This window comes from Haliotis rubra, unplaced genomic scaffold (assembly GCF_003918875.1).
Source record: "Haliotis rubra isolate DU_JTF1 unplaced genomic scaffold, ASM391887v1 Scf128, whole genome shotgun sequence".
Taxonomy (NCBI): domain Eukaryota; kingdom Metazoa; phylum Mollusca; class Gastropoda; order Lepetellida; family Haliotidae; genus Haliotis; species Haliotis rubra.
This window is the reverse complement of record NW_025765203.1, coordinates 199,599-225,819: the sequence shown is the minus strand read 5'-3', so window position 1 is coordinate 225,819 and position 26,221 is coordinate 199,599. Positions and strand designations below refer to the sequence as shown.

General features: G+C 40.0%; 1 protein-coding gene and 1 long non-coding RNA gene across 2 annotated transcripts; one reads left to right on the top strand and one right to left on the bottom strand.

Annotated features, from left to right (window-relative positions):
• The first annotated feature begins 11,457 nt into the window (after window positions 1-11,457).
• LOC124266795 lies at window positions 11,458-16,491 on the top strand. Its single transcript, XM_046701602.1, has 3 exons — window positions 11,458-11,645; window positions 12,698-13,956; window positions 16,442-16,491. Exons 1-3 carry the CDS (start codon window positions 11,551-11,553, stop codon window positions 16,489-16,491), a joined length of 1,404 nt encoding a protein of 467 aa, XP_046557558.1. The 5' UTR covers window positions 11,458-11,550.
• Window positions 16,492-16,638: 147 nt separating this feature from the next.
• LOC124266752 lies at window positions 16,639-18,320 on the bottom strand. The gene is made up of 3 exons (XR_006895842.1): window positions 18,212-18,320; window positions 17,273-17,313; window positions 16,639-16,875 (listed from the first exon to the last, which is right to left on the bottom strand). It is a non-coding gene; the product is annotated as an uncharacterized LOC124266752 (long non-coding RNA).
• Between the last annotated feature and the right edge of the window lie 7,901 nt (window positions 18,321-26,221).

Sequence of the window (26,221 nt, the reverse complement as noted above, 5' to 3'; positions counted from 1 at the left end):
GCCTGACTGACTGACTGAGTTTGGTTTTACGCCGCTTTTAGCAATATTCCAGCAACATCACGGCGGGGGACACCAGAAATGGGCTTCACACATTGTGCCCATGTGGGGATTCGAACCCGGGTCTTGGGCGTGACGAGCCAACGCTTTAACCATTAGGCTACCCCACCGCCCCAAATATTTCCATGAATAAAGTTAGCGGCGACTAAACTTATCGAGCTCACGGCTTGAATTGGGGCGAGTCCATTGTCATACAGTAGGGTAGATAAATAATTCGCTTTAAAAAATTCAAATAATTGTACTTGCTCACAGTATAAACTGTATTTTTTTATATTTGTGTATGCTACTTCCTGAAATAAAGCATTTATGTTGTTGAAAATGTCTTATTTTGTTAATTACACAACCTGTCCCTCAACGGGACGATTCCAAGCGATTTTCAGGAAAAAGACCCCTTCACGCCTTGTGTTCTTGCGCGCCAAACAGTTCGATTTTAGAACGCTTATCAGTCGTGCTAGAATGAAGATAAAGCTACTCGGTTTTCAATTTAGCGGTCTTAAATTAGGAGATAAACATCCTGTGTTGGTCAATTTCCGGGTGTTATTGAGTATTTGAAGCACGGGAATACATTCAGCCGGAGGTTTCAAATGAAATATTCCCGTGCTTCAAATACTCAACAACACCCGGAAATTGGCCAACACATGATGTTAATCGACATTGTAAACACAAAAGTAAACCAAAAGGTCCACACACGTTTTTGTGTCTGCACTCATTGACATCGAGTACGGGTACGGCAGTGAAATGTCATCGGCCGGCCGTTTCGGCTGTCTCCCATGGTAGCATCTGGAACTGCTCATTTGTGACGTCATTGGGACTTTACGTCACAATATGATTTTAATGACGTAATCACAGCTGACGACGTTACAATACAATGGTGTGAGCGATATTTGTATGTATTAATACGCAACGAATTTCTGGGAATCGAATACCATTTGATCATGTTTTTTAACCAATCAGATTAAAGAGCACAGTGACTTTTGGTTTACACTCAACGATAAAGGACCGCAAAATTGAAAACCGAGTAGCTTTATCTTCTAAATAGTGATAGTGTCAAGTGCTTAGGAGAAGGCGAGCGTATTTTATCCCATCTGTTGTACGCGTGACAAACACATGCAGAGGAAGGTCAAGTATTCATCTGAAAGAAACTATGGCAACATTTGGTAAAAGTGACATAAATGAATTGCATAGGACACAGTTTTCTTCATATATAAGTTCATGTACACATTTGGAATGTCTGCTATCTATCTACCATACAATATTTGAAGGTTTGCTGAGGCCTTGCGTGTTGTAACATATATCAAAGGACTTTTAAGCAAGAGTTGTGTGACATTCTTTGAATCGTGATACAAACAGCAATCTCCATTGTTCCTCCATAGTGGACAGCGAAGCCTGGAGCTGATACAATATTGCTCGACATGGAAGGAAAGTTTAATATTGAGAATTTGACTGACTGACTGAGTTTGGTTTTACGCCGCTTTTAGCAATATTCCAGCAACATCACGGCGGGGGACACCAGAAATGAGCTTCACACATTGTACCCATGTGGGGATTCGAACCCGGGTCTTCAGCGTGACGAGCCAACGCTTTAACCATTAGGCTACCCCATCGCCCTTGAGAATTTGAAGTCATTGCTCATCTCATATATATTTTCATCACGCTCAATCCTTATACATAGATCTGAAAACGAAACAGAAGAGGTGTTTGGATTGGTCTCTTTTGTTTCTATTGTTTGTTTGTTGTTTAACGCCGCACTCAGCAATATGTCAGTATTTGGTGGCGTTCTGTACATAATGGAGTCTGAACCACACATGCCAGTGATCAACAGCACGAGCATCGATCTACGCAGTTGAGATACGATGACTTTTGTCAACCAAGTCAGCGACCCTGACCACCCGATCCCGTTACTCGCCTCTTACGACAAGGTTGGGTTGCTGAAGACCAGATCCAATCGGGATCTTCACCAGTACTTACGTGTGTAAGGCAGCTGACTGTTTGACAAGTATTGAACGACATGAAGGAAGGTTATTTATACATCTTAGCTAATCCCCTTGTTTTCACTTTGACCATCAGAAGAGAAGTTCCGAGTCATGCCCAGAAAGAAAAGAATGAACAAATAATGGCGCTTAACTGGTGAACATGCGGATGCTTCCTTATTGTCTGAGAGTCCTATTCCCGAACTTCTCCCATGTTGTCTGTAATGCCAGCTCATATATTAACAACTGGCCCTCTTCTGGGGCAAATCACAGTTAGGAATGCGCTACATTTGGTATTGATGTATTGGTATTCTAACATAATGTAACAAATGAAAGAATAGATACTCTCCCAAAAAGGAAACGCATCATGAAAATAGCAATTTCATGTAGCAATGAATTAAAACGTGATTCATTTTACAAAAGGTTTGGCTCTGTTTATGAGTCCTATGGTGTTTATGTTTTGAAACATCACAACAAAACGCACCATCCATAAAATACCCGTATTTAACAGCATGATTTTCAATTTCGGCGTGTAGTGTCACAGAATACACAATTCACATGCAATGCACGTGAAAGTTGGGGATCAGATAATAATAATAATAATAATAATGTGTCCATTTATATAGCGCCAAACTCCACACTAGGTATGCTCATAGCGCTAACAATCAAGGCCATTATTACCCCGGATAACCCAAGCTGCCTGTTAGGCGCTAGAAGGTTATAGTCATATGACTTTTTTCCACCAGGTACCCATTTTCCTGCCGGGTGAACAGAGACAATTTTGAACAAACTCACTTGCCTAAGGTGAGACCACATCTGTCACATGTGCTTCGTTGTGGGGCAGGACTCAAGTCCTAGAAACTCTCAAGAGTGAAGCTGCCAAACACGGTCACCCATCCAAGGACTCTCCGAGCTCGACGCTGCTTAACTTCACCGATTTGTGACCTGAGCTTTAAGCACAGGACCACGCGCCACCAGCACAGGACCACGCGCCAGATAGTCTCAATGATGGGTATGAAAGGTTTATCGCTGTCTGTCGATTATTCACTGTATTTGGAATATTGTTGACGAACGCAAAATGCCACGTCTAAGTGGAGCCAACCGTCATATCGCCATTGGTTTTCTTGAAGCTGGCCAGACTCAACGTGCAGTTGCCCGACGCATGAATGTTCACCAAAGCACCATTTCACGGCTCTGGGAGAGATATCGTCGGCAGAATGCGGAAGCAGATGCCCCTCGTAGTGGGCTACCTCGAGCGACCACTGCGGCGCAGGATCGCTACATCTGGGTACATCACGTGCGTCATCGAACAGCTAGGGCGACAAGTACCGCTCTACAAATACCCGGATTGAGGAGGCTTTCTGCACAGACCGTCAGGAACAGGTTGAGAGGAGGCTGGTTTACGTGCCAGAAGACCTTATTTTGGCGCTGTTCTTTGACAACAACATCGTCGACATCGAGTTCAATGATGCACCAACGTTCAGGCCTGGAACCTACCGAATTGGCGTAGAATCTGGTTCAGTGATGAATCACGATTTCTATTGGAACGACGCGATGGAAAATTGCGGGTGTACAGACGTCGACGTGAACGTTTCGCCGACGCTTGCGTTCACCAGGTGGGAAGATTCGGCCGGGAAAGTGTTATGATGTGGGGGGAGATCACCTACAGTAGGAGAAGTGATTTGGTGATGATCCAGGGCAACGTGACAGCTAAACGGTACTGTGACGAAATCCTACGCCCACACCTCCTTCCAATCATTGATCACCAGAGGGAGTTGTTTCAACAGGACAATGCCAGGCCCCACACAACACGTCACACTCAAGACTTCCTCCAGAACCACAACATCAATGTTCTCCCCTGGCCCTCAAGATCACCGGACTTAAGCCCGATCGAACATCTGTGGGATGCCCTGGACAGACGGGTACGACGCCGTAACCCTCAGCCCCAGACACTTCAGCAACTCGCACAGGCACTACAGGCAAAGTCGGCTGCGATTGGGCAACACGAGATTCTGAGACTTATTCGTTCGATGCCGAGGCGATGCCGTGCAGTTCTGGATGCTCACGGTGGTCACCCGAGGTATTGACTTCAGCGCCACCACACGTCTCCATGTGACACTCAAACTGACTTTCCTCGAGTTGGTGCCAAAGACGGATAAGTCTGCATTCCCAGTGTGCAATTTCGCTATATTTCATTGACTCATAACGCCTACAAGATGTTTCAAAATAAACATAAAAATACAGTTGAAATTACTATATGCGTTTCTTTTTTGGGAGAGTATATTTAGGACACGAATTAAGAGCTCAAGTATGCACACTCGAAGCAGTAAATGAACACATTTATATGTTCAGTGATTTACATAACTCAATTCTACAATATCACCTTTGGACTCTGCCTACCAATATAACAGTCAACATAATATGTCCCCTTTGTCGTTATAACAGCTGACATTGTTATATTACGTCATAAGTTTAATATTCACATATATTCGTTTAAAATCGACTTGTAATGTAGTTCTCTTGAGTCAATAAGTCATCTTCGTGTTTCAGGTCCTTTCTCGCGCCAACGAAACACCTCTTACCACTATCTGTGTACAGCAATTGTTCTATATCTGGTCATAAAAGTTTTGTCCTGCTATGGTAGAGAGCATATGGTCATTCAGACATGTGAGAAGCCGACACTCATAAGGCTTGCCGTCCACCACGTTACCGGGCGATTTGGACAGGTTAAACCCTGTACAGCCTGCAGTGGTTGTACATTTAGACCCACATGACATGGGCGTGGCCACCAGGGACTCATGTGTCATTGTACATGAGCTACTCATGTTTGGATGCCTTCTGTAGATGTTCCAGATAACCCCTTGTTCATCATCTGCAACACAGAAAAGATCCAATACATTATAGGCCTTTTACTTCAAATACCCAGAACATGCGGCAGCTATTGAAAATTGTGCGTAAATGAGTGCGTAAGTATTGTTTTACGTCACCTTTAGCAATATTCCAGCAATAAAACGGCGCGTAACAAGTGTCAAAAACATCAAAAGTATCAACTTTGGATGTAAATGGAAACATTCGGTGTTCATTTTTATGTAAATTTAAGTGCTGAGAAGGCAAAACACGACAAAAAAAATGGCGGCCAAAGTGGCGGCCATTTTGATTTATTTTTCAAAACAAAATTATGTCAAATAATTTCTACATCCTTTAGCAGTACACAGAAGTCAAAATGAAAGTGATCATATTGATAGTAGTAAAACTATCATTAATTAACTTTGAGGTGTTGTCGGGCAGCAAACCAAATGTGACGAAAATGCTCGCAGACCTCCACCACATACAATGGCCTGTAAAAAAACCTTGATACCACAATCTGAGAGTATTACAGACCTTTTCATGAGCCCAAGACATCATACTAACTGAAAATAGTGTCAAACAATATCAGTACGAAACAAACGTGTTGCCATGGAAACACCAAAAATATTTTATTCAGAATTCCAAAACTACCAAAAGGCACCAGTACACCGCCATACCAATCTATGTGCCAAGTTTGGTGAAGAAATAGTGCACGGTTTTAGAGTTCTGCTCCGGAAAAAGCACAACCACCAATTTCAGTCTAAGTCGAACTTGTTGCCATAGAAACGCAAAAAATATTTTATTCAGAATTCCAAAACTGCCAAAAGGCACCAGTACACCACCAGATCAATGTATGTGCCAAGTTTGGTGAAGAAATATTGAACGTTTTTAGAGTTCTGCTCCGGAAAAGACAAATGTGCACGGACGCACGCACGCACGCACGCACGCACGCACGCACGCACGCACGGACGGAGTCCATTTTAATATCCTCGTTGCGGGGGATAAAAAAAATACAGTTTATACTGTGAGCAAGTACAATTATTATATTTTTTTAAAGCGTAACTTTATTCATGGAAATAATTGTTGATAACCACTCTACTATTCCCAATTTGGAACAGACCTGACATGCGACGTTTTATGTGGGATACATGGACAGTGGAAGTGGAAGGATTTATGATAAATGGACGTCTCGTTGACCTGGGGATTTTCCAGCTTCGTAATTTCTTCAATTTGTACTCAAAAAGATCAAAGATGCTGCCGATGGTGAAAGGATATGAAGACAGTACGCGGTGAAGTATCGCCAAAAAGATGTGAATCGAGTATCACACAATGTCGTGCTAGAATTTATGATAAATACCTCGTTGACCAAGAATTTTGTTAATCATAGTTAATCATAGCAAACTCAGTCTGTTTTGAGGCATCTGTCACGAAGATTGGAGGGAATTAGTCAATGAGTTTGTTTTTAATTCCTTTTTTAACAGCATTCAAGCTTTGTGACTGCGTGTCAGCTTATTGTGGAGGAAAGTGCTTTGGGTTCCCCCCTTCGATGAAAGCCACGAACACGGGTACTTACGAAGTCGTGCCTTAGTTATTGGAAGTTGCACAGCATATACGTAATGAACACGCATCTTAACATTTCATATTTTCTCTCTGGTGATGATTTTTAATGTCTGCTGTTTTAAATGGATAGAATCAAGAACATAATTCTCTGGACTGTCAGCACAACAGATCTAAATATCAGCTACTAACGATCACCATACAAAGACAGGTCTGAGAGTCGGGTAGAATCAAGACAGTAAAGTTGTCACTTCTGTTTGTCGCTTCACGGCAGTGATTACCCATCTGTTGTCATGAGCAGAATAGGTAAAATACCAGTTAATAGTAGGGAAACCATAATTGTGATGGAACATCACCTACCCCACTGGTGGGCAATAACAGTTATGACCCATTTATGGTGAAGAGCAGAATAGTTCAAATACTAGTTAATAGTAGGGAAACCGTAATTGTGATGGAGCATCACCTACCCCACTGGTGGGCAATAACAGTTATGACCCATCTGTTGTGATGAGCAGAATAGTTAAAATACCAGTTAATAGTAGGGAAACCATAATTGTGATGGAGCATCACCTACCCCGGTGGTGGGCAATGCGCGTTTTAACTGTGTTAAATTGGGTCACAGTATGTTGTAACCTGTATAGTTTTATGCCCACCATGGCTGAACAGAAACACATTTTTGTGAACATTAAGCTCAGGTAATGTCACCGTCAAATTGGCTGCCTTCATCAGAATCATGTTTGTTGTCGGTTACATCTGATCGACAAGTCATTCCAAGTCTTTGTATAATATGTCTTTGAGTTTGCAGAACTCTTATGTAACCGATACTGAACCTTTCACTGAACAGAGTGAGTGAGTGAGTGTCGCTGTAAGCGGTATTCCAGTTATACCATGTCCATGTAATGGAGGAAATGGTGGAACTCTAGAACATGGGAATGGTGCTGCCAAACCTAGAAACATCATCAGGGCTAACCAGGAGTCACACCCCAAACCTCGGGTTTCTGACGTATACAAGGAACTTCACTGAACCTCAGCAATAGTGATCCAAATGTACACTCCGCACCAATCCATCTTCTGAGTTGTATGTCCTGTTTCAGCTAGACAAAATGTACTTCTACTCAATTTACGTGAGCAGCTCTGATGAAAGATGGGGCGCCCTTGACAACAAGGTCACCACAGTTTATATATAGTTTTTAGGTGCTGATCAATAATTACACCAAAGACAGAACTATCTGACATTTCGACCAATAGATTTAGTATATGTCCACCCCGTTGGTATTGATTAGTGTACACGAAAATATGAGTATTATAATATATACTGTGGGAACAAATCCGTCTGCTCCAATGGTAATTACTATTATCAATACGGTTGAAAGAATGAACTTTAAACTTTCAATAGAATCCTTTTTGAGTTAGGTACATTCACCGAAATACGAGGTTGCATTTTGGTCTTTATGTAACATGCCAGAAAGTTGTTAAACAACTCATACGTTTAGGTAACAGTGAATTTCACTTCCGAAAACCCACATTGAGAATTATGTAAAACGTACTTAGTCCTTTCTACATCATGGAACTGGAATTTCTTGGATAAAGTTATGTGTAACAATCCAAGCCTTTGTATACATTTAAAAAAAATTAAAAATGAAAAACATTTCATTGGGGTCATTGGGGAGATGTTGTACCTCTGATCCTCTTTTCAAACTTGATAGTAGATTAAGACGAAACAAGTGAAACTTCTAGAATTGTTCACCAACAAGCCTGTCATTGTGTCTCAGAGAGCAGTACCCATTGTCTTGCCGTGGCACTTCATTTGCCTGTATACACACATCTGCATGTACACAACATCCCGGAATACAGTTGTATGAAAGAAAGAACTCTCTCTAGAATCCGCCGCGTTGGAAAGGCTGTTTTTGACAAACTGTTTTGATACAAACTAGGTATTGATCACCAGTTTGAAAGACATCTGGTGTAAAAATACTTAAATACGTCAATGCCGTAAGAAACACGTTGTCCATGATGTTTGCATTACAGTTTGATCCCGCTTGATGTGGCGTATTTTCATGAAAGTTATGACAAAGAAACACATTCTGAATGTTTCGGGGAAGTTCGTTGCTACTGTTGTGACTACAACTAGATGCAAACGATTTAGTGATCAGTTGTATTGTCTTAGATATGGTAAGCTCGTGCAGCAGTAAAGGAAAACTAAATACCATTAGGTTCTGTCCCAACAAACGATTTAGTGGTCAGTTGTATTGTCTTAGATATGGTAAGCTCATGCAGTAAAGGAAAACTAAATACCATTAGGTTCTGTCCCAACAAACGATTTAGTGGTCAGTTGTATTGTCTTAGATATGGTAAGCTCGTGCAGTAAAGGAAAACTAAATACCATTAGGTTCTGTTCCAACAAACGATTTTAGCTGATCAGTTGTATCGTCTCAGTTGAAAACTAAATACCATTAGGTTCTTCCCAACAAAGATATGGTAAGCTAAGTGCAGTAAAGGAAAACTAAATACCATTAGGTTCTGTCCCAACAAACGATTTAGCTGATCAGTTGTTTTGTCTTACATATGGTAAGCTCGTGCAGTAAAGGAAAACTAAATACCATTAGGTTCTGTCCCAACAAACGATTTAGCTGATCAGTTGTTTTGTCTTACATATGGTAAGCTCGTGCAGTAAAGGAAAACTAAATACCATTAGGTTCTGTCCCAACAAACGATTTAGTGGTCAGTTGTATTGTCTTAGATATGGTAAGCTCGTGCAGTAAAGGAAAACTAAATACCATTAGGTTCTGTCCCAACAAAACGATTTAGCTGATCAGTCGTTTTGTCTTACATATGGTAAGCTCGTGCAGTAAAGGAAAACTAAATACCATTAGGTTCTGTCCCAACAAACGATTTAGTGGTCAGTTGTTTTGTTTAACATATGGTAAGCTCATGCAGTAAAGGAAAACTAAATACCATTAGGTTCTGTCCCAACAAACGATTTAGCTGATCAGTTGTTTTGTCTTACATATGGTAAGCTCGTGCAGTAAAGGAGAACTAAATACCATTAGGTTCTGTCCCGACAAACGATTTAGCTGATCAGTTGTTTTGTCTTAGATATAGTAAGCTCGTGCAGTAAAGGAAAACTAAATACCATCAGGTTTTGTCCCAACAAACGATTTAGTGATCAGTTGTGTTGTCTTAGATATGGTAAGCTCGTGCAGTAAAGGAAAACTAAATACCATTAGGTTCTGTCCCAACCAACGATTTAGTGGTCAGTTGCATCGTCTTAGATATGGTAAGCTTATGCAGTAAAGGAAAGCTAAATACCATTAGGTTCTGTCCATACAAACGATATAGCTGATCAGTTGTTTTGTCTAACATATGGTAAGCTCGTGCAGTAAAGGAAAACTAAATACCATTAGGTTCTGTCCCAACAAACGATTTAGTGGTCAGTTGTATCGTCTTAGATATGGTAAGCTCGTGCAGTAAAGGAAAACTAAATACCATTAGGTTCTATCCCAACAAACGATTTAGTGGTCAGGTGTATCGTCTTAGACATAGTAAGCTCATGCAGTAAAGAAAAACTAAATACCATTAGGTTCTGTCCCAACAAACGATTTAGTGGTCAGTTGCATCGTCTTAGATATGGTAAGCTCATGCAGTAAAGGAAAACTAAATACCATTAGGTTCTGTCCCAACAAACGATTTAGCTGATCAGTTGTTTTGTCTTACATATGGTAAGCTCGTGCAGTAAAGGAAAACTAAATACCATTAGGTTCTGTCCCAACAAACGATTTAGTGGTCAGTTGTATCGTCTTAGATATGGTAAGCTCATGCAGTAAAGGAAAACTAAATACCATTAGGTTCTGTCCCAACATACGATTTAGCTGATCAGTTGTTTTGTCTTACATATGGTAAGCTCGTGCAGTAAAGGAAAACTAAATACCATTAGGTTCTGTCCCAACAAACGATTTAGTGGTCAGTTGTATCGTCTTAGATATGGTAAGCTCATGCAGTAAAGGAAAACTAAAAACCATTAGGTTCTGTCCCAACATACGATTTAGCTGATCAGTTGTTTTGTCTTACATATGGTAAGCTCGTGCAGTAAAGGAAAACTTAAATACCATTAGGTTCTGTCCCAACAAACGATTTAGTGGTCAGTTGTTTTGTCTTAGATATGGTAAGCTCGTGCAGTAAAGGAAAACTAAATACCATTAGGTTCTGTCCCAACAAACGATTTAGTGGTCAGTTGTATCGTCTTAGATATGGTAAGCTCATGCAGTAAAGGAAAACTAAATACCATTAGGTTTTGTCCCAACAAACGATTTAGTGATCAGTTGTATCGTCTTAGATATGGTAAGCTCGTGCAGTAAAGGAAAACTAAATACCATTAGGTTCTGTCCCAACAAACGATTTAGTGGTCAGTTGTATTGTCTTAGATATGGTAAGCTCGTGCAGTAAAGGAAAACTAAATACCATTAGGTTCTGTCCCAACAAACGATTTAGTGATCAGTTGTATCGTCTTACATATGGTAAGCTCGTGCAGTAAAGGAAAACTAAATACCATTAGGTTCTGTCCCAACAAACGATTTAGCTGATCAGTTGTTTTGTCTTACATATGGTAAGCTCGTGCAGTAAAGGAAAACTAAATACCATTAGGTTCTGTCCCAACAAACGATTTAGTGGTCAGTTGTATCGTCTTAGATATGGTAAGCTCGTGCAGTAAAGGAAAACTAAATACCATTAGGTTCTGTCCCAACAAACGATTTAGTGGTCAGTTGTATCGTCTTAGATATGGTAAGCTCATGCAGTAAATAGCATTAGGTTCTGTCCCAACAAACGATTTAGTGGTCAGTTGTATTGTCTTAGATATAGCAAGCTCATGCAGTAAATAGCTAACGTTAGGAACCAATATCTTCACACCCTTGGGCACAATCATGTCAAATTGTTGGACAGGTACGTCATTAATGCAACTTCATCAATGGGGAACATTCCTGGAGTTGCGCCCCCTTGCCCGCTTGGGGCGCTGCGGTAGTTACGGTCCAACAATCGCGGGTTTAAACACTCAAGGGAATATATCGGAATCGTTCGAACTTCAGTAAAACATTAACCTGCACAATTTTCCGGAATTAGAAGAATGAATTACGGAAGCTGGAAGTTGCCAGACTTGAAGACAGAGCTGAAGGCACGGGGTGCAAGAGTGTCCGGACGAAAAATCGACCTAATTGAACGGTAAGTTTCTAACGTTGCCGTTTGATGGTAAACTTATCAAAGTAAATTATTATTTGTCCCCAATTACGTTACATTACACATTGCGATCCTGATATAATGGTCATTGATAGAACAAACATAGGTTTAGTTTACTACTGTTTGGACAACGAGCATTCAACATATAACGTTGTCATTGGCACGAAAATACTACTTACGAGTCTAATGAGTGATTCAGTTTTCGCTCACGTCACTAAGGACGCATTTCGATATTAGGAAGAGGTGTGAAGGCCATATGATTTATACCGAAGGTAAGTGAAGTATCAGTCACCATAATTTATTCATCTACTCAGTGACGGTTGACAGTTTGCAAAACAAAGTATTATATAATCATTTTAAAAAAATGCTGGAGCTCCACAATATCCAGTGGCTGAAGCAAGACTGGTGGTTATCGGGTTCATCGTCCTTTACAGTGAGTGCCTTTAATATTTCCACATTTAAAATGTTATTTTCGAAATGTGTGATGGGTTCACACGTCTTATTTCAGGAAGTGTGATAGGTTCACACATTTATTTCATCCACAAGTGTGAAAGGTTCACATATTTATTTTTGCATCACAAGTATGATGGGTTCATACTTTGTGTATTATTTTCAACATGAAAACTAGATGTAATTAAGCTTTTGAATGGTAGTCTAAAAGACTTTGGACGCCGGTTCGATTCCGGTCAAAGGCAAACACATCAGTAATCCTTGTTAACAGCATGTATTGTTACTTTGTGCCACGTCATATTCTTTTGTTATTACTAATATCCTTTTAATATTTGCTGTTTAGTTTTTCTGATATCAGAATGTATGTAAATACTTTAATGCAAGTACAAATGTCTAGTTTTTGTACTGAAAATATCTTCAGAGATGACTTTAGCTTCATGTATACATAGAATTCGGGAACTTGAGTAATATTTGTGTGTAAGCAAAATCAGGTTAAAGTCAACACAGGTATTGTTATATTGTACTGTTTTCATTTGCAATCATTTTTTTTGTGTGTAACAGTCATGAATTTCCATCTGTTGTTTCAGACTCGAGAGCTATGACCGCAACTGTAATTTTGGGAGGGAGCCAGAACTTGAACCTGAGTTTGAAATGACACTGCCTTTGGTTGACACATATAAGGATGTTAATAGTGACAGCAAGCTCCCATTCTTAGCTTATGAGTCCATTCATTCTTATCTACAACCATTTAAAAAGAAACTTGGTATGAGTGCAAAGAATCTCTACACCAGTAGGTTCTTGAAGTATGTCCGATTTTCAAATCACATTGACAGTAATATGTATTTCCTCAAATCTGAATGCCATGCTGAAATGAAGAAGCATGTAACGTACAAGGTTGATGTAGCAATTGATGAGGATGGTTCTGTTGTGGAGGGGCAATGCGAGTGCGCTGCAGGCCAGGGTCCCTCGGGACATTGCAAGCACATTTGTGCAGTATTATTTGCTATGCACACATTTTCAACAACAGGTGACTTGCTAACAGAAGAAACCTGTACACAAAGATTACAAACCTTTCATAAAAGCAAACCCTATACAGGCAGCCCAATTAAGGCAGCTGATCTTGACTTGTGTAACAGTGAACTGGGCGTTATATTTGATCCCCGACCAGTGAAATATCGCAAAGTCACAAATTATCCTGACTATTTCCGCAATGTGTGGTTAAACCACCCTTGTGTTAATACCTTACCAGTTTCTCAAATGTTTCCTCCAGCAGATCCGTTTGCTGTTAATCATGATCATGACTATCTTGAATTAAGTTCAGCTGATCAATACTTAAAATCTCAGAATATATCAGAAATATCTGATGTTGACAAAAGCAACATTGAAATACTTACCCGTAAACAGTCGAAGAGCGAGGACTGGAGAACTGAACACACAAAGAGAATTTCTTCATCCAATTTTGGTAAAATTTGTTTGGCATCAGACAAAACTGACTTTCATAAACTTGCTCGAACAATGACCGAGCCTTTTGAGGACATTCAGAGTCCACCACTAAGACATGGGAGAAAATATGAAAAGGTGGCAATAAAAGCTTTCCAAAAGTCAAGTGGTTGCAAAACCTCACCATGTGGCATGTTTGTGTCGGATGTTCATCCATTCCTCGCAGCTTCTCCAGATGCAATTCTTGGAGATGATACCACTGTTGAGGTGAAATGTCCATTTGCTTCTAAGGACCGTGTAATCTCTGAGATAACTGTTCCCTATTTGAAAGTATCTGATGGCAAACTGACCCTCGACACCAGCAGACCATATTTCTTTCAAGTGCAAGGGCAGCTCTACTGTACTGGTAGAAAACAGTGTATATTTGTTGTATACACACTGAAGGATTTGAAGTATTTTACTATAACCCGGCATGATCATTTCATTGAATCTATGGTTGGAAAACTTGTGTCATTTTATGACAAGTTTTTCAAAAAGGCATTACTGGATAAATTCTATTTCAGAAATTATGACAGATACTCATGGTAAATTCAAAATACATTGTACTGACATACATAATATTACCTATGGATAATACACATGTGTCAGTAGTCAAAAACAAACAATGAGGAAAGACTGGATGTTGTTTCAATTTTTAATGCTGAACTTATTATATTATGCATGTTTGGACATTCATGACCAGACACAAATATAGTAATTGAAACAACAGCAGGGTTCCAAACAGAGATGCTATACTCTTCTAAATAAATACATTTTCTGTTACTGTAACATGTAACAGTGAGCACATAATCTAGAATTCCAAGTGTTCGAAGATGTCACTCTGTCACCAAACAGAGATGTTATTACTCTTCTAAATAAACAGTTTCTGTTACTGTAACATGTAACAGTGAGCACATAATCTAGAAGTTCCAAGTGTTTGAAGATGTCACTCTGTCACCAAACAGAGATGTTATTACTCTTCTAAATGAATACATTTTCTGTTACTGTAACATGTAACAGTGAGCACATAATCTAGAAGTTCCAAGTGTTTGAAGATGTCACTCTGTCACCAAACAGAGATGTTATTACTCTTCTAAATTAACACAGTTTCTGTTACTGTAACATGTAACAGTGAGCACATAATCTAGAAGTTCCAAGTGTTTGAAGATGTCACTCTGTCACCAAACAGAGATGTTATTACTCTTCTAAATGAATACATTTTCTGTTACTGTAACATGAATACAAAATAATACATTTTCTGTTACTGTTTCATGTAAAAGTGAGCACATAATCTAGAATCTGTTTGAAGATGTCACTATGGTTCCAAACAGAGACGCTATCTTTTGTCTCATTAAATACAGTTACTGTCACATGTAATAGTGAGCAGTAGTGAGGTTCAAGCAGATGAAAACATGACAACATACATGTACACATAACACAGGGATTAGTGATGTATGCTAGATAAAATCAAGGGGCATTCAGAATCTTCAAAGATCATGCCTCAGTGTTTAACTTTTGTACATATGCCTGGTGAAATTGAGACATAAACATTGGGATGCAATTTACAATGATAAGTTGCTCTGGAGTTGAATCAAGCTCTGTCAACTATTTCTATGGACATATATCTATACCCCTTATGAGTCATTGTGGGTTTCATTGTTTCAATAAGCTGTACATCATTGATTAAATTGGGGGTGAATGAAATAACATTATTGAGTTGTTCATTTACAAATTACATTTACAACTTTAATGTTGTTTTTGCATTTGTTGAGGTAGAAACATGGAGTTTGAATTATGTAGGTACAGATTTACAATGTGTGTCTCTTGTTTTTTTTCATGTTTTCACCTGAATCAACAATAACCACATCAGAATTCACTGATATCATAAATTCCCAATTTCAGTAAGCGAGCATGGTTACACACATTTATCTTAATTACTATTTCACCAGACTTTCACTTTCTGGTCTCAGCATGACTCATAACATTTCACTGTATCCTCATCATTATTTAACAATAATGTTCAATCATACATACACTGAAAACAGCAGGAAAACATGTAATTGTAACCGTCCTGATCAGCAAGAAGAAGGAACAATGCACTTTTTGAAAGAACAAAGCATAAAACAAACTGTGGTTATTTCTGTGGCTAGCTTGGTTTCCGAACTGTTGAGTGGCTCAGTCAGTATTTTGAATGTTTTGGCCAGACCAATAATACGTTCAATGTGAACTCTTTTGCTTGATATTTTCCTATCACGTATAACACTCTTGCCAGACATACGGTTTTTCTTTGAAAAGAATGTTGGCATATTAATGGTCACATCTTTGGGTGCAAATATATCTTGTACATTAAAACCTTTATCAGCCATGACACTATCCCCTGGGTCACACAACACCATCAAACTACTACGCTCTACTATCTGACGATCACTTGTGGAGCCACCATATGCAGGTGACACATATGACACAAGACCACCGGGTGTAGATCCAACAAGGATTTTAATTGTATTACGATTCTTGTAGGTTGAGTACGTAGACTGCTGAGCAATGGGGCGTTTAGGTTTCTGGATGGGGCATTCAGTACCATCTATGATAATCCTTGTAGAAGGAAATTTGGACTTGAAGTCAGAAGGACAAAAGTAATGCACTAAGTCTCTTTCAGGCCAGTTATCAAGCTCACTCCACTGTCTATACATAAAATTTACCCAAGTGATCCATATATTTATAACAGTTTTCTCAGAAATTCCAAAATGAAGACCAAGTTCGAAATTAGTCTTGTGTCTCCGCAATTTCATAAGTGTTAAAAACAACTGATTTTCAACACTAATGGTCATACTGTCTACTTTACTGTACAGGTAATTCAGATGATATGCACAAGGACCCAAACTTGCAAGTACAAAAGTGAAATCTGTATAATTTGCTAGTCCTGTGTAAAACATAATTGCTGCAGCATTGAACATGATACTCTGTATCGAAAGCATTGGACATTTATCTGTCTGGCTTGACGTATTTTCATACACAGCCTCTGCACTGCATTGAGAAATATTGTGCGGCTCAGAATTCATATCATCAAATTCAATATGGTCAATTATTTCCTCCCCTGCTAACTCATTGATGTTACATTCAATATCACATTCAACATTCATAGTATCAAATGTCCTCTTTCTGCTCTCCCGTTGTTCGACACGACACTGCCTTCTATTGGCCTCAAGTGGGTCGGCTGATTTGGTCCAGGGAAATATTGAAGGCACAGCATCCAGTTTTCTTTGCTTCCTCAGAGGTGTACATCCTGGAAAAACCATACGATTATATAATGTCTAATATGACAATTGGGTAATCTTATCTTGTGACTACCAACTATGAGATGCTATGTTATGATAAGATTTTAAGTCACCTTGTAGTGAAACAACAAATTTCCATGGGCACAGTATGTTCTGTCACAATGTAAAAATAATCACTGAAATTTTGACACGAGTCTAGGTGGAAAAACTTTTAATGGTTGACATGAATAATAAACTGTAAAATTAACCTAACATTTAAACTATGGAGACTCAAAACATAAATTATCTTATAATTTCTTGTGTAGTGCCAACAGTACATGGAGTACTCGACATTAAGTATTGTCTTCAACAAGTGCACATGACTTATCTCTGTCAAAATCATGCCAAAAGTGAACAAACATGAACCTGTATTCTTGAGTCATCTGGGTCTCAGCTTGTTGGAAAACCTGTAGGAAGATGTAATATGATGCATTAAAATGAAAAATGTCAAATATGCATTGACATTCCAGGATGATTTCAATTCAATAATAAAGTAAAGGAACTGTGACAATGGTTATGGTCAATAAAAAACAACTTTTCAAACATGAATATAATTAAACAGGATTTTAAGAACAAGCAGTAAATATTCAATTATCAGGTTCACATGCAAACACAATTGTGAAATATCAATAACCATAAAACATGTTCATGATTTTTTTCATAGGAAATCGACCTCCATTCCCATTTACTTGCCTACTCCTTCTCTGACAGGAGGGACAAAACTTTAAAGTTTTAATTACCTTTTCTCAATTCAACTTAACATCAAAGTGTAACTGTAATCAGATGTATCACCGGGAGCTATGATATCTATGAGCTGTGTATGAGAAGAATGGCCAGGTAAACTCAACATGCCGTATAACGTGTTGAAAGCTAACCTAAAACATGGGTGAAATAAAGTATCAAGAATGATTCAAAATACGAGTAGAGTATGATATTAGCTTTTCATTGATGAAAAAGGTGGAATAAATATAACCAGTGAATAAGGTATACATAACGAAAATGGCGGCTGGTCATGGAAATTTGACAACCGCTTCAGAGTAATGAATGAACCTTCATTTATTTCCTACAATTCCAACGTGACATGTAAATTGTTCCTTAGACTGTTTGGGTAATATTACTACGGATAAAGTGTTCATATCCTACAAAAGTTGGGGAACATGTTTTAAAGTTGTACCAACATAATATGACACGACATGTAATTGCCATAAAATTAATAATGCTGTGAGCTAAAGGGAAATAATAGTAACACGGAATGGTTCAAACCATGTGAAACGTTTTTCCTTCATGGAAATATTTTGTTCTTACCATAACTATTGACGGCAATGAAATCAGACGGTCGGAAGTGGGCGTGACACACAACACTGTAAGCTGACGGCTTCCACATCTTTCCTTGATTCGAATCGTCACTCCTACGAATGGCCACCATCCATCGTTTTAATATGACTGGATCACTTGGAAAAGCCAAGCCACCGCGATTGCTGCATCCCGGGACACAACAGCAAGTCGCAGGCATTGTAGTACTGCGTTGATATACTTAGCGGTGAAAACACTTCTCCGAACAGTTTCGAAATACCGGAAGTACGCGTAGGACCGTAGTGCTTGGCGCCATCTATAGGCGAAGCGGTAAAGGGAGATAACTGAGGAATGTTCCCCATTCATTTACTGTTGTAAATGTGTTCATCTATGTGTCAGTGTTATGTATCATCGGTGCTCAAACACTGCAGCTCCAAGTTCATGGAAACAGAATGAAGTTGTGGAACCAAACTGTGACCAGCCGTAAAAAGTGTCCCAATGTATAAGATATAATTACCATCTTTCAGCCGAGGTAGATATCAACTGTATAGTGAAATAAAAAAGTCCTAGAAACTGACGATCTTTGACTGTGACCAGGACCCACTACTTAACTGTATGATGATGAGCTAGCGTTAACAGGGAAGTGTTGACGTCAAATCTTCGTTTACTTGGGATAAATAATTCGAATTTATATCCCACCATAGCATTGCTTTGAGTCAGGTTCGACAAGATTGCAAAACAAGACATCCAATAGTCGGCAGATACAGGTTAAAATATCCAGTTGGATATGAGACGTTTCACTTCTAATACAACCGAAACGCATTGTAGCAGAAGGTTGGTTGGTCTGTTGTTTAACGCCACACTCCAGCTATATGGCGGCGATTTGTAAATACTCGAGTCTGGACCAGACAATCCAGTGATAAACAGAATGGGCATCGATCTATGCAGTTGGGATATGATGACATGTGTCAACCAAGTCAGCGAGCCTGACCACCCGATCCCGTTAGTTGCCTCTTACGACAAGCACGATTTGCTGAAAGGGGTTTCTAATCCGGATCTTCACGGGTTGTAGCAGAAGTACTGATAATAAACTATATAATACCTCCCCCTTCACCTTTCCATTGTTTCTGTAATATTTGAACTTATGATGATTTCTGTGAATAACCCACACCCTCCATAACCCAGAACCGTCTCCGTGGTGTAGTGGTTAGAGCGTCCACCCGGAGAGTGAAAGGTCGCGGGTTCGATCCCCGTCCGCTTCGTACCAAAAGACGTCAAATATGGTATTTGTTCCCTGCCTGGCGCTCGGCATTAATGGGTACAACAAGGACTGGTCGGCTCGGAGTCAGTATAATGTGTCTGAGTGGGGAATTCATGCTTCACTGTGGCATTGTATCTCAGTGAGCTAACACTATAAAACCAGCTTAAGTCTGGGCTAGTACAAGCAGCCACCCACACACACGCATGCAGGTCGTCAAGTACGACCTTAAACCCAATTTCACCTCACCTCACCAGAACTACATAAGGCTGCCTGTCGCCAGGATACCTGTTTGAGAGGCATTTCTAGAAGTTGTAATTAATAGGAATGACAAGTGTTTATGGATGATCAACTTCTTTATTGTGCAATAGCGACGTTTCGGTATAGATACTTATACCGTTTTCAAGCATCATCATGCAAAGAAGAAGAAGTTGATCATCCATAAAGACTAGCCATTCCTGCCACGGTACCTATTTGTTGACAAACACCTGACACCTGCGCTGATGTAATATAATTACTTAATGCTATCAAATAAATAACTGTTCCTTAGGGTACTTACAGTGTTTGAATATGATTATGTGACAGCGACACGTGTCAAGCCGTTACAATGATTAAAGGAGGTAGTTCAGCATCTGGTGTGCACTTTACTGTACTATGAAAGCACAGAATTCCTCATAGCTCAAGTATGTGTATGTACTTCCATTTCCATAATGAATTTCTCACACAAATAAGTTTTAAAAACCACATATGCGTCTATGCTCCACTGAAAGGTCGATATGCAAATCATGGGAGTCGTGCCAATTTACACTTATCAGGGGAGTAAGGGGGCGGTGGGGTAGTCTAGTGCTTAAAGCGTTCGCTTGTCACGCTGGAGACCCGGGTTCAATTCCCCACATGGGTACAATGCGTGAAGAACATTTCTGGTATCCCCCGCCATGATATTGCTGGAATATTGCTAAATGCGGCTTTAAAGTCAACTCACTCAAATCAGAGGGGTACACAAAGTCCGTGGCCTGGAAGCTGAGTGGGTTAGATGGCTGACTTTGTGTGCTGGCGATTAGGTGCCTGACTCTGAGGGTGTGGGTTTGAATCCCGGATGGGTCTCAAACCAACAAAAGTCCGAGAATTTGTACTTCACTGAGAAAGTGTAATCCCAAATATGTCATGTGTTATTACGAAAATAGATAAGTCTGTTAGATAATTATATCACAAAGAAGGCTGTTATAAACACCGTCAAAATATATACACATGAAAAGAAGTATCGCAGCACCTATGGTTTGTAACCTCCATATAGCCATATATATTCATATCGTATTTGTTTTTGTTTGTATGATGTTTTAATCCTTTGGGTGCGCCATACATTGATTTTAGATATGCACGTAGCGGTCATTAAGCAAATAAACTGTAAATAGTTCTTACAGTTCGATAACATGGAAAATCATTTCATTTCGTTGTTGATAAGCAAATATAGGGTTTCTTCAGCTGGCAACTGCTCGAAAATGGCAAACTATTGGTATGTGGAATGGGGGGATACCAATGTAGATTTTTGTTATGCTTGTACATCACTGTGGGCTACTGCAAGAAATGTTCGTTGTCATCCATCGACTGTCAGTCGACTGATCAGAAAACATCAGCAAATGAGGTTAAGGACCGTCTGATCGACAACTCCTAGGGAGAATACAGCCCTTCTCAGAATCACAAGGTTTCTTTAATTAATGTCAAGTGGTGTGTAGAAAACAGAGGGGCTTCCACATCGTCGTTTGTCCAGCAGAACATTCCGAAATCGCCTTAAGTCGACCATGTATAGAGCCAGACGACCCAGCTGCCGTTATCTCCAGAGCACATAGGAGCACTAGCATGGTGTCAAGGTCGACGTCACTGGAAGTGGCGGTCATGGTGAAGGGTGCAATGGTGGCACGCACGTCGAATTTATTTGTTCATGACTGATGGCCGTGATATGTTTCCTTTTTACGATCAGACAAAATCTAAAAGGACAACAGTACATCACTGCCATCCTAGACTTGTTGTAACACGTTTTGATGGCCATCCTCGTGGTCAGTCTTCATGACAACAATGGTGGTGATTTCATACGTCAAGAGGCAGTAGCAATTCTACCGTTGCCCGCCAGACGTCCATATCTCAATCTCATAGAGCAAGTTTGGGACATTACATATCGCAGAACACACCAGAGAGATCCACCAGTACAAAATCTTAATGTTTTTTGTTCAAGCATTCCTTTAAGAATATAACGCTATGCCTCAACGTCACATCCAACGTCTGATACAGTGAGTGAGGAGGAGAGTCAGGGATGCTATAGCAGACGGCGGAGGTTACACCAGATATTGACACTGTGTCGGTGCTTGATACCTATACTTGGAATAAACCCATTCTATCCCAGACTGCTGCCCAAAGAGCTTGATATAAGTGACATATTAAATAATGCCACATTTTAGGCCAGTATGTTAGCTGAGGTAAAGATCTGCCAAAACCATTCATTGGCTATTCTTCAAAACCTGAAGACATGTCTTCTTTTTGTTCCGCATTCCAAAGCACCATTAAAATCGTTTGATATTTCAACGTTGTACCTCATAATTCCACATGTCAAATTTATCGAAAAACGAGAGTCTACATGTTGCTATTTCTCGAGCGAGAGCGAAAGATATACAGATATGTAGGGACGAGTGCCGGTAGATTTTGGACAGGATATTCAGTAAGACGGCGGTATGGGTGTGGATGTACTTATAGCTTGAGGTTTAGGTTGATGCTTGTTGGATAGACAGTAGATGATCATTTCCGTTTCGGTGAGGGTCGAGTAACAGTGTCTAGATGGGAACCGGTGCCATATTGAATAGTTTGAGAGGTTGACCTGCTTTAGCTGAACATCGCGGGACTAGTGAGTCACGTGTGGTGAGTCAAGGAGTTAGAGGGAGAGGAATGTTGCACAACTGCTGCTGGTACTTTGTAGATCAGGTGAGTGAGGGAGCTGCAGTTTCGCTGCTTTTAGCAATATTCCAGCATGCCAGGGGACATGAGAACTGAGCTTCATACATTTTAGCCAAGTAGGGACTCGAACCCGGCGTGGCTAGCGAACGCTTGAACCACCCAGCAGGCTAGCGTCCCTTGAGATCAAGGAGTAAATGGTGAGTGAGTTTAGGTTTTACGCCGCACTCAGCAATATTCCAGCTATATGGCGGCGGTCTGTAAATAATCGAGTCTGGACCAGACAATCCAGTGATCAACAGCATGAACATCGATCTGCACAATTGGGAACCGATGACATATGTCGACCAAGTCAGCGAGCTTGACCACCCGATACCGTTAGTCGCCTCTTACGACAAGCATGGGTTACTGAAGATCAATATTCTAACCCGGACCTTCACGGGTAGTAAATGATGAGTGGGAGCGATGCTACACAAGCTATTGATAACCATGAACCTGATCGAGTACTCATAGAGTGCTCATTCTTAGCAGTATCTCTATCCCTGAAGTTAGAACCCCCTCTTTCACTAAACGCTGATCAACCATGATCAATTTCTTTATTCGCACAAGCCACTCAGGCTAGTTCGCGGCAGTGGTAGCAATACACTATTCACGTATTAAAGAGGTAACAGATGATAGCCCGGTGACAGGGGTTTTCGACCATGTAAGACAAAAACGTAATTCTAATCTTTAATATCATTTAAAGGTTTTATTTAACTAACCTTGAGTAATAAAGGATATGTTCATCTAGTTCACACAAAAAGATCAAGTCTTTCCTACAAAAATAGCGTTGATGACATCCTATCGGCGAAACCATTGCCGCTCTCAACATACGGGGATTTTGTATGGGTTTTCGACGATGAGCCATACTTTTCGCTCCGCACTGCGAGGGAGTGTTTTGATAACGTGCCTTCCTATTCATATATTGCCTGTCACAAGCAGACGACTGATCTTACTGAATATTCGCTTGCTATTTCTTGTTATATAGGCAGTTGCATCTGAAGTAGTATTAACGATCACGGGTAAATAATTTTGATGTTTGTTTGCTTTTTATATAACTTAACTTCCGGATTTCAATCGTCAATAAAAGTTCTCACGACAGCCGCTGGTCATCTGCCCTACCGATGAAATTGCTTCTGCACTCCGGTCGCCACGTACTCCCCCGATATAGCGCGAGCTATGCAATCGTCGAAATCACCAGAACGTCGAATTCAGCTCCGTTTGGGATATATTAAAGGCAAGACTATTGAGTGTATTTTAAGACATTCTAATATGATGCCACGTATTAGAATATCAAAAAACGTCACTGCTCTGACCATCATGATACTGTTCCAGCCTTCGCGCTTAAAGCAATATTCCAGCTAAATGGCGGCGGTCTGTAAATAATCGAGTCTGGGATACGATGACATGTGTCAACCAAGTCCCGTTAGTCGCCTCTTATGACAAGCATGGGTTACTGAAGATCAATTCTAATCCGGATTTTCACGGGTACGCATTTATAGAAGATGTGAGGTGTGAGGTGTGAGGTGTTATGTGATTAGAATTAACAATCGATCTAATAAATCACCTACCTACAGTGATTGATGGCATTGCTGTAGTTCTCAGGCTACTTGCGCTTCCGGTCGTTTGTGTAGTTTCGATGGCAACAGTGGTTTCGGTATTACCAGCACTTCCGGTCGTTTCTGTAGTTTCGATGGCAACAGTGGTTTCAATAGTACCAGCACTTCCGGTTGTTTGTGTAGTTTCGATGGCAACAGTGGTTTCGATATTACCAGCACTTCCGGTCGTTTGTGTAGTTCCGATTGCAACAGTGGTTTCGATACTAGTAGCAGTGGGGACACAGACTCCACCTACAACCTCGCCGGGTACTGGATCGGGCACAGGGTTTTTAATGCATGCTTGGTCAGGCCAGTTACATATACTGCCATCATATACAGTACCAGGACCGCAAGTGAAGTGAAAGGGTTTGTTAAAAACACAGCGATAGTAGGAAGCGCTATCAGCAGGGTCACAAAAGTATTCACCCTCTGCTCTTCCTGTACAGAAGTATGGATTGCAGGCCAAACTGAAATCCAACAAACAAAATGTGTAACTCGAAACAATCATCATCTAGAGTTTATCTGAGCTCGTAACTATTCGGTCAGAAAAGTGTATTATTGTAAATACACACAATCTGTTTTTCTTTAGTCTTGCTCAATTCCATGATTAATTCGAAAGACACATTTGCTAGAAACGCTTAGAGGAACGTTTAATGTAATTTTATGAAAGAAAACAGTTTTTGAAAGACATGATTATTTGATCGTGTAATACAGCACCTAGGTATTGATATATCAATACTTCAACAATGTGGGCAACTATCTAGGGTGGAGCTGCACTACATAGAGATACGGTAACGAACCTGGCTTGTAACATAGTAGTTAGAACAACTGACAGCAGGAACATCGTATGTTCAGCAAATGTCTCTCACATATGATGACATTAAGTGTTTGTACTCCACAACGTTCAGTCCCTCGCTCCTTCCACTGCCCAAGATCACATTGTTAAACTTGTGTCGCAGATCTCAAAAACATGTAGCTTCTAAAAGTTACATCTAATTTCCAAACAAATCCTGGTAGTCCCGATATTGACCAAGCAGTCTAGAAATTCCCACAACTTCTGCCAGATACTTTCTGATGTGTTCCCAATTTACGTAACAGTCTGCCAACAATACAACACTTGTCGGAGGACTGAAAGCTTGGTCGTATGAACACCTGTATCGTTTTGTTTAGTAACACTGACTTGACAGCCACCGAGTGCTGCTAATGTAAAAATCACTTATGGTAACCAGCTCTCTGCAAACTGCTGATGCACAGAGTAGCAGTTCCTTTGTTGTTTGTCTCAGTGCGCCGAAGGTTTTTAAAGAGCCCTTTAATGTGGAGTTTACTGTGTGGCTGTCATTATGTATTCATGATTTTCTGTTTCACAACCATGGGGATTCTCGGTGAGAAAATGTCTCAAGATCCTTGATCTGTTTGATTGTCATTTTAATCAGAGGTTGGCGAGTAAGAATGAAGGGAAGGTGCTTTATTGATAACAACTTCTATGATCTATTATGATTCGACATACAAGGACTGCGGTATACGGACCTTTACCGCAACTTCACATTATGGAAGTAAGAAGTACTCAACCAAAAGTAACGTCCCTTTAAAGTCTCCCTGGGACGAGTAGATGTTTTTCTGCTATTTCTTAAGAAACATTAGTAACCTTGATTATTTGTTACACCTGGAAATAGTCATATATCCAGACAAGAATGTGACTCATGACGGGAGTTTGTATGTTTATCTGCGTTTCCAATTTGTCAATTATCATCATCAACTAATTACCAATTGCCTTCCTCTTGTCCAACGCGGTAAACTGCATAAACAAAATAAAATGAATAAATATGTAGAAACAAGACAACACCCATAGATTCTCATCCTTATTGTTGCAAGTACTTCAGTCATTTTTGTGTTATCGCCAAAGCGTCACTGCACCTAAATAACCATGGATATTTAAGTGATTTAAGTGCATTTCTTTCAGTATACGCTCATCAAGTTTGTAAGGTTAATGTATTACAATCGCCCACCATGATTACATTGTCAGAATGAGTTAACAGTTCATTTGGAGAATACTTGAAACATGGCACTCGATGCACGCTTTCCCCTGTGGAAGTAAGTTCACAACACCGACACAAATGGCATCGCTAGAACCAAACATATATTTTGATATTTGTAGAATAATCATTATCATCGTAAAGACAGAACCCT

Coding starts and splice junctions, on each gene's coding strand:
- LOC124266795 (XM_046701602.1), top strand. CDS start 11,551: ATGAATTACGGAAGCTGGAAGTTGCCAGACTTGAAGACAGAGCTGAAG. Junction 11,646..12,697: donor AAAATCGACCTAATTGAACG/GTAAGTTTCTAA, acceptor CTGTTGTTTCAG/ACTCGAGAGCTATGACCGCA. Junction 13,957..16,441: donor AGGGCAGCTCTACTGTACTG/GTAGAAAACAGT, acceptor TTTACTGTACAG/GTAATTCAGATGATATGCAC.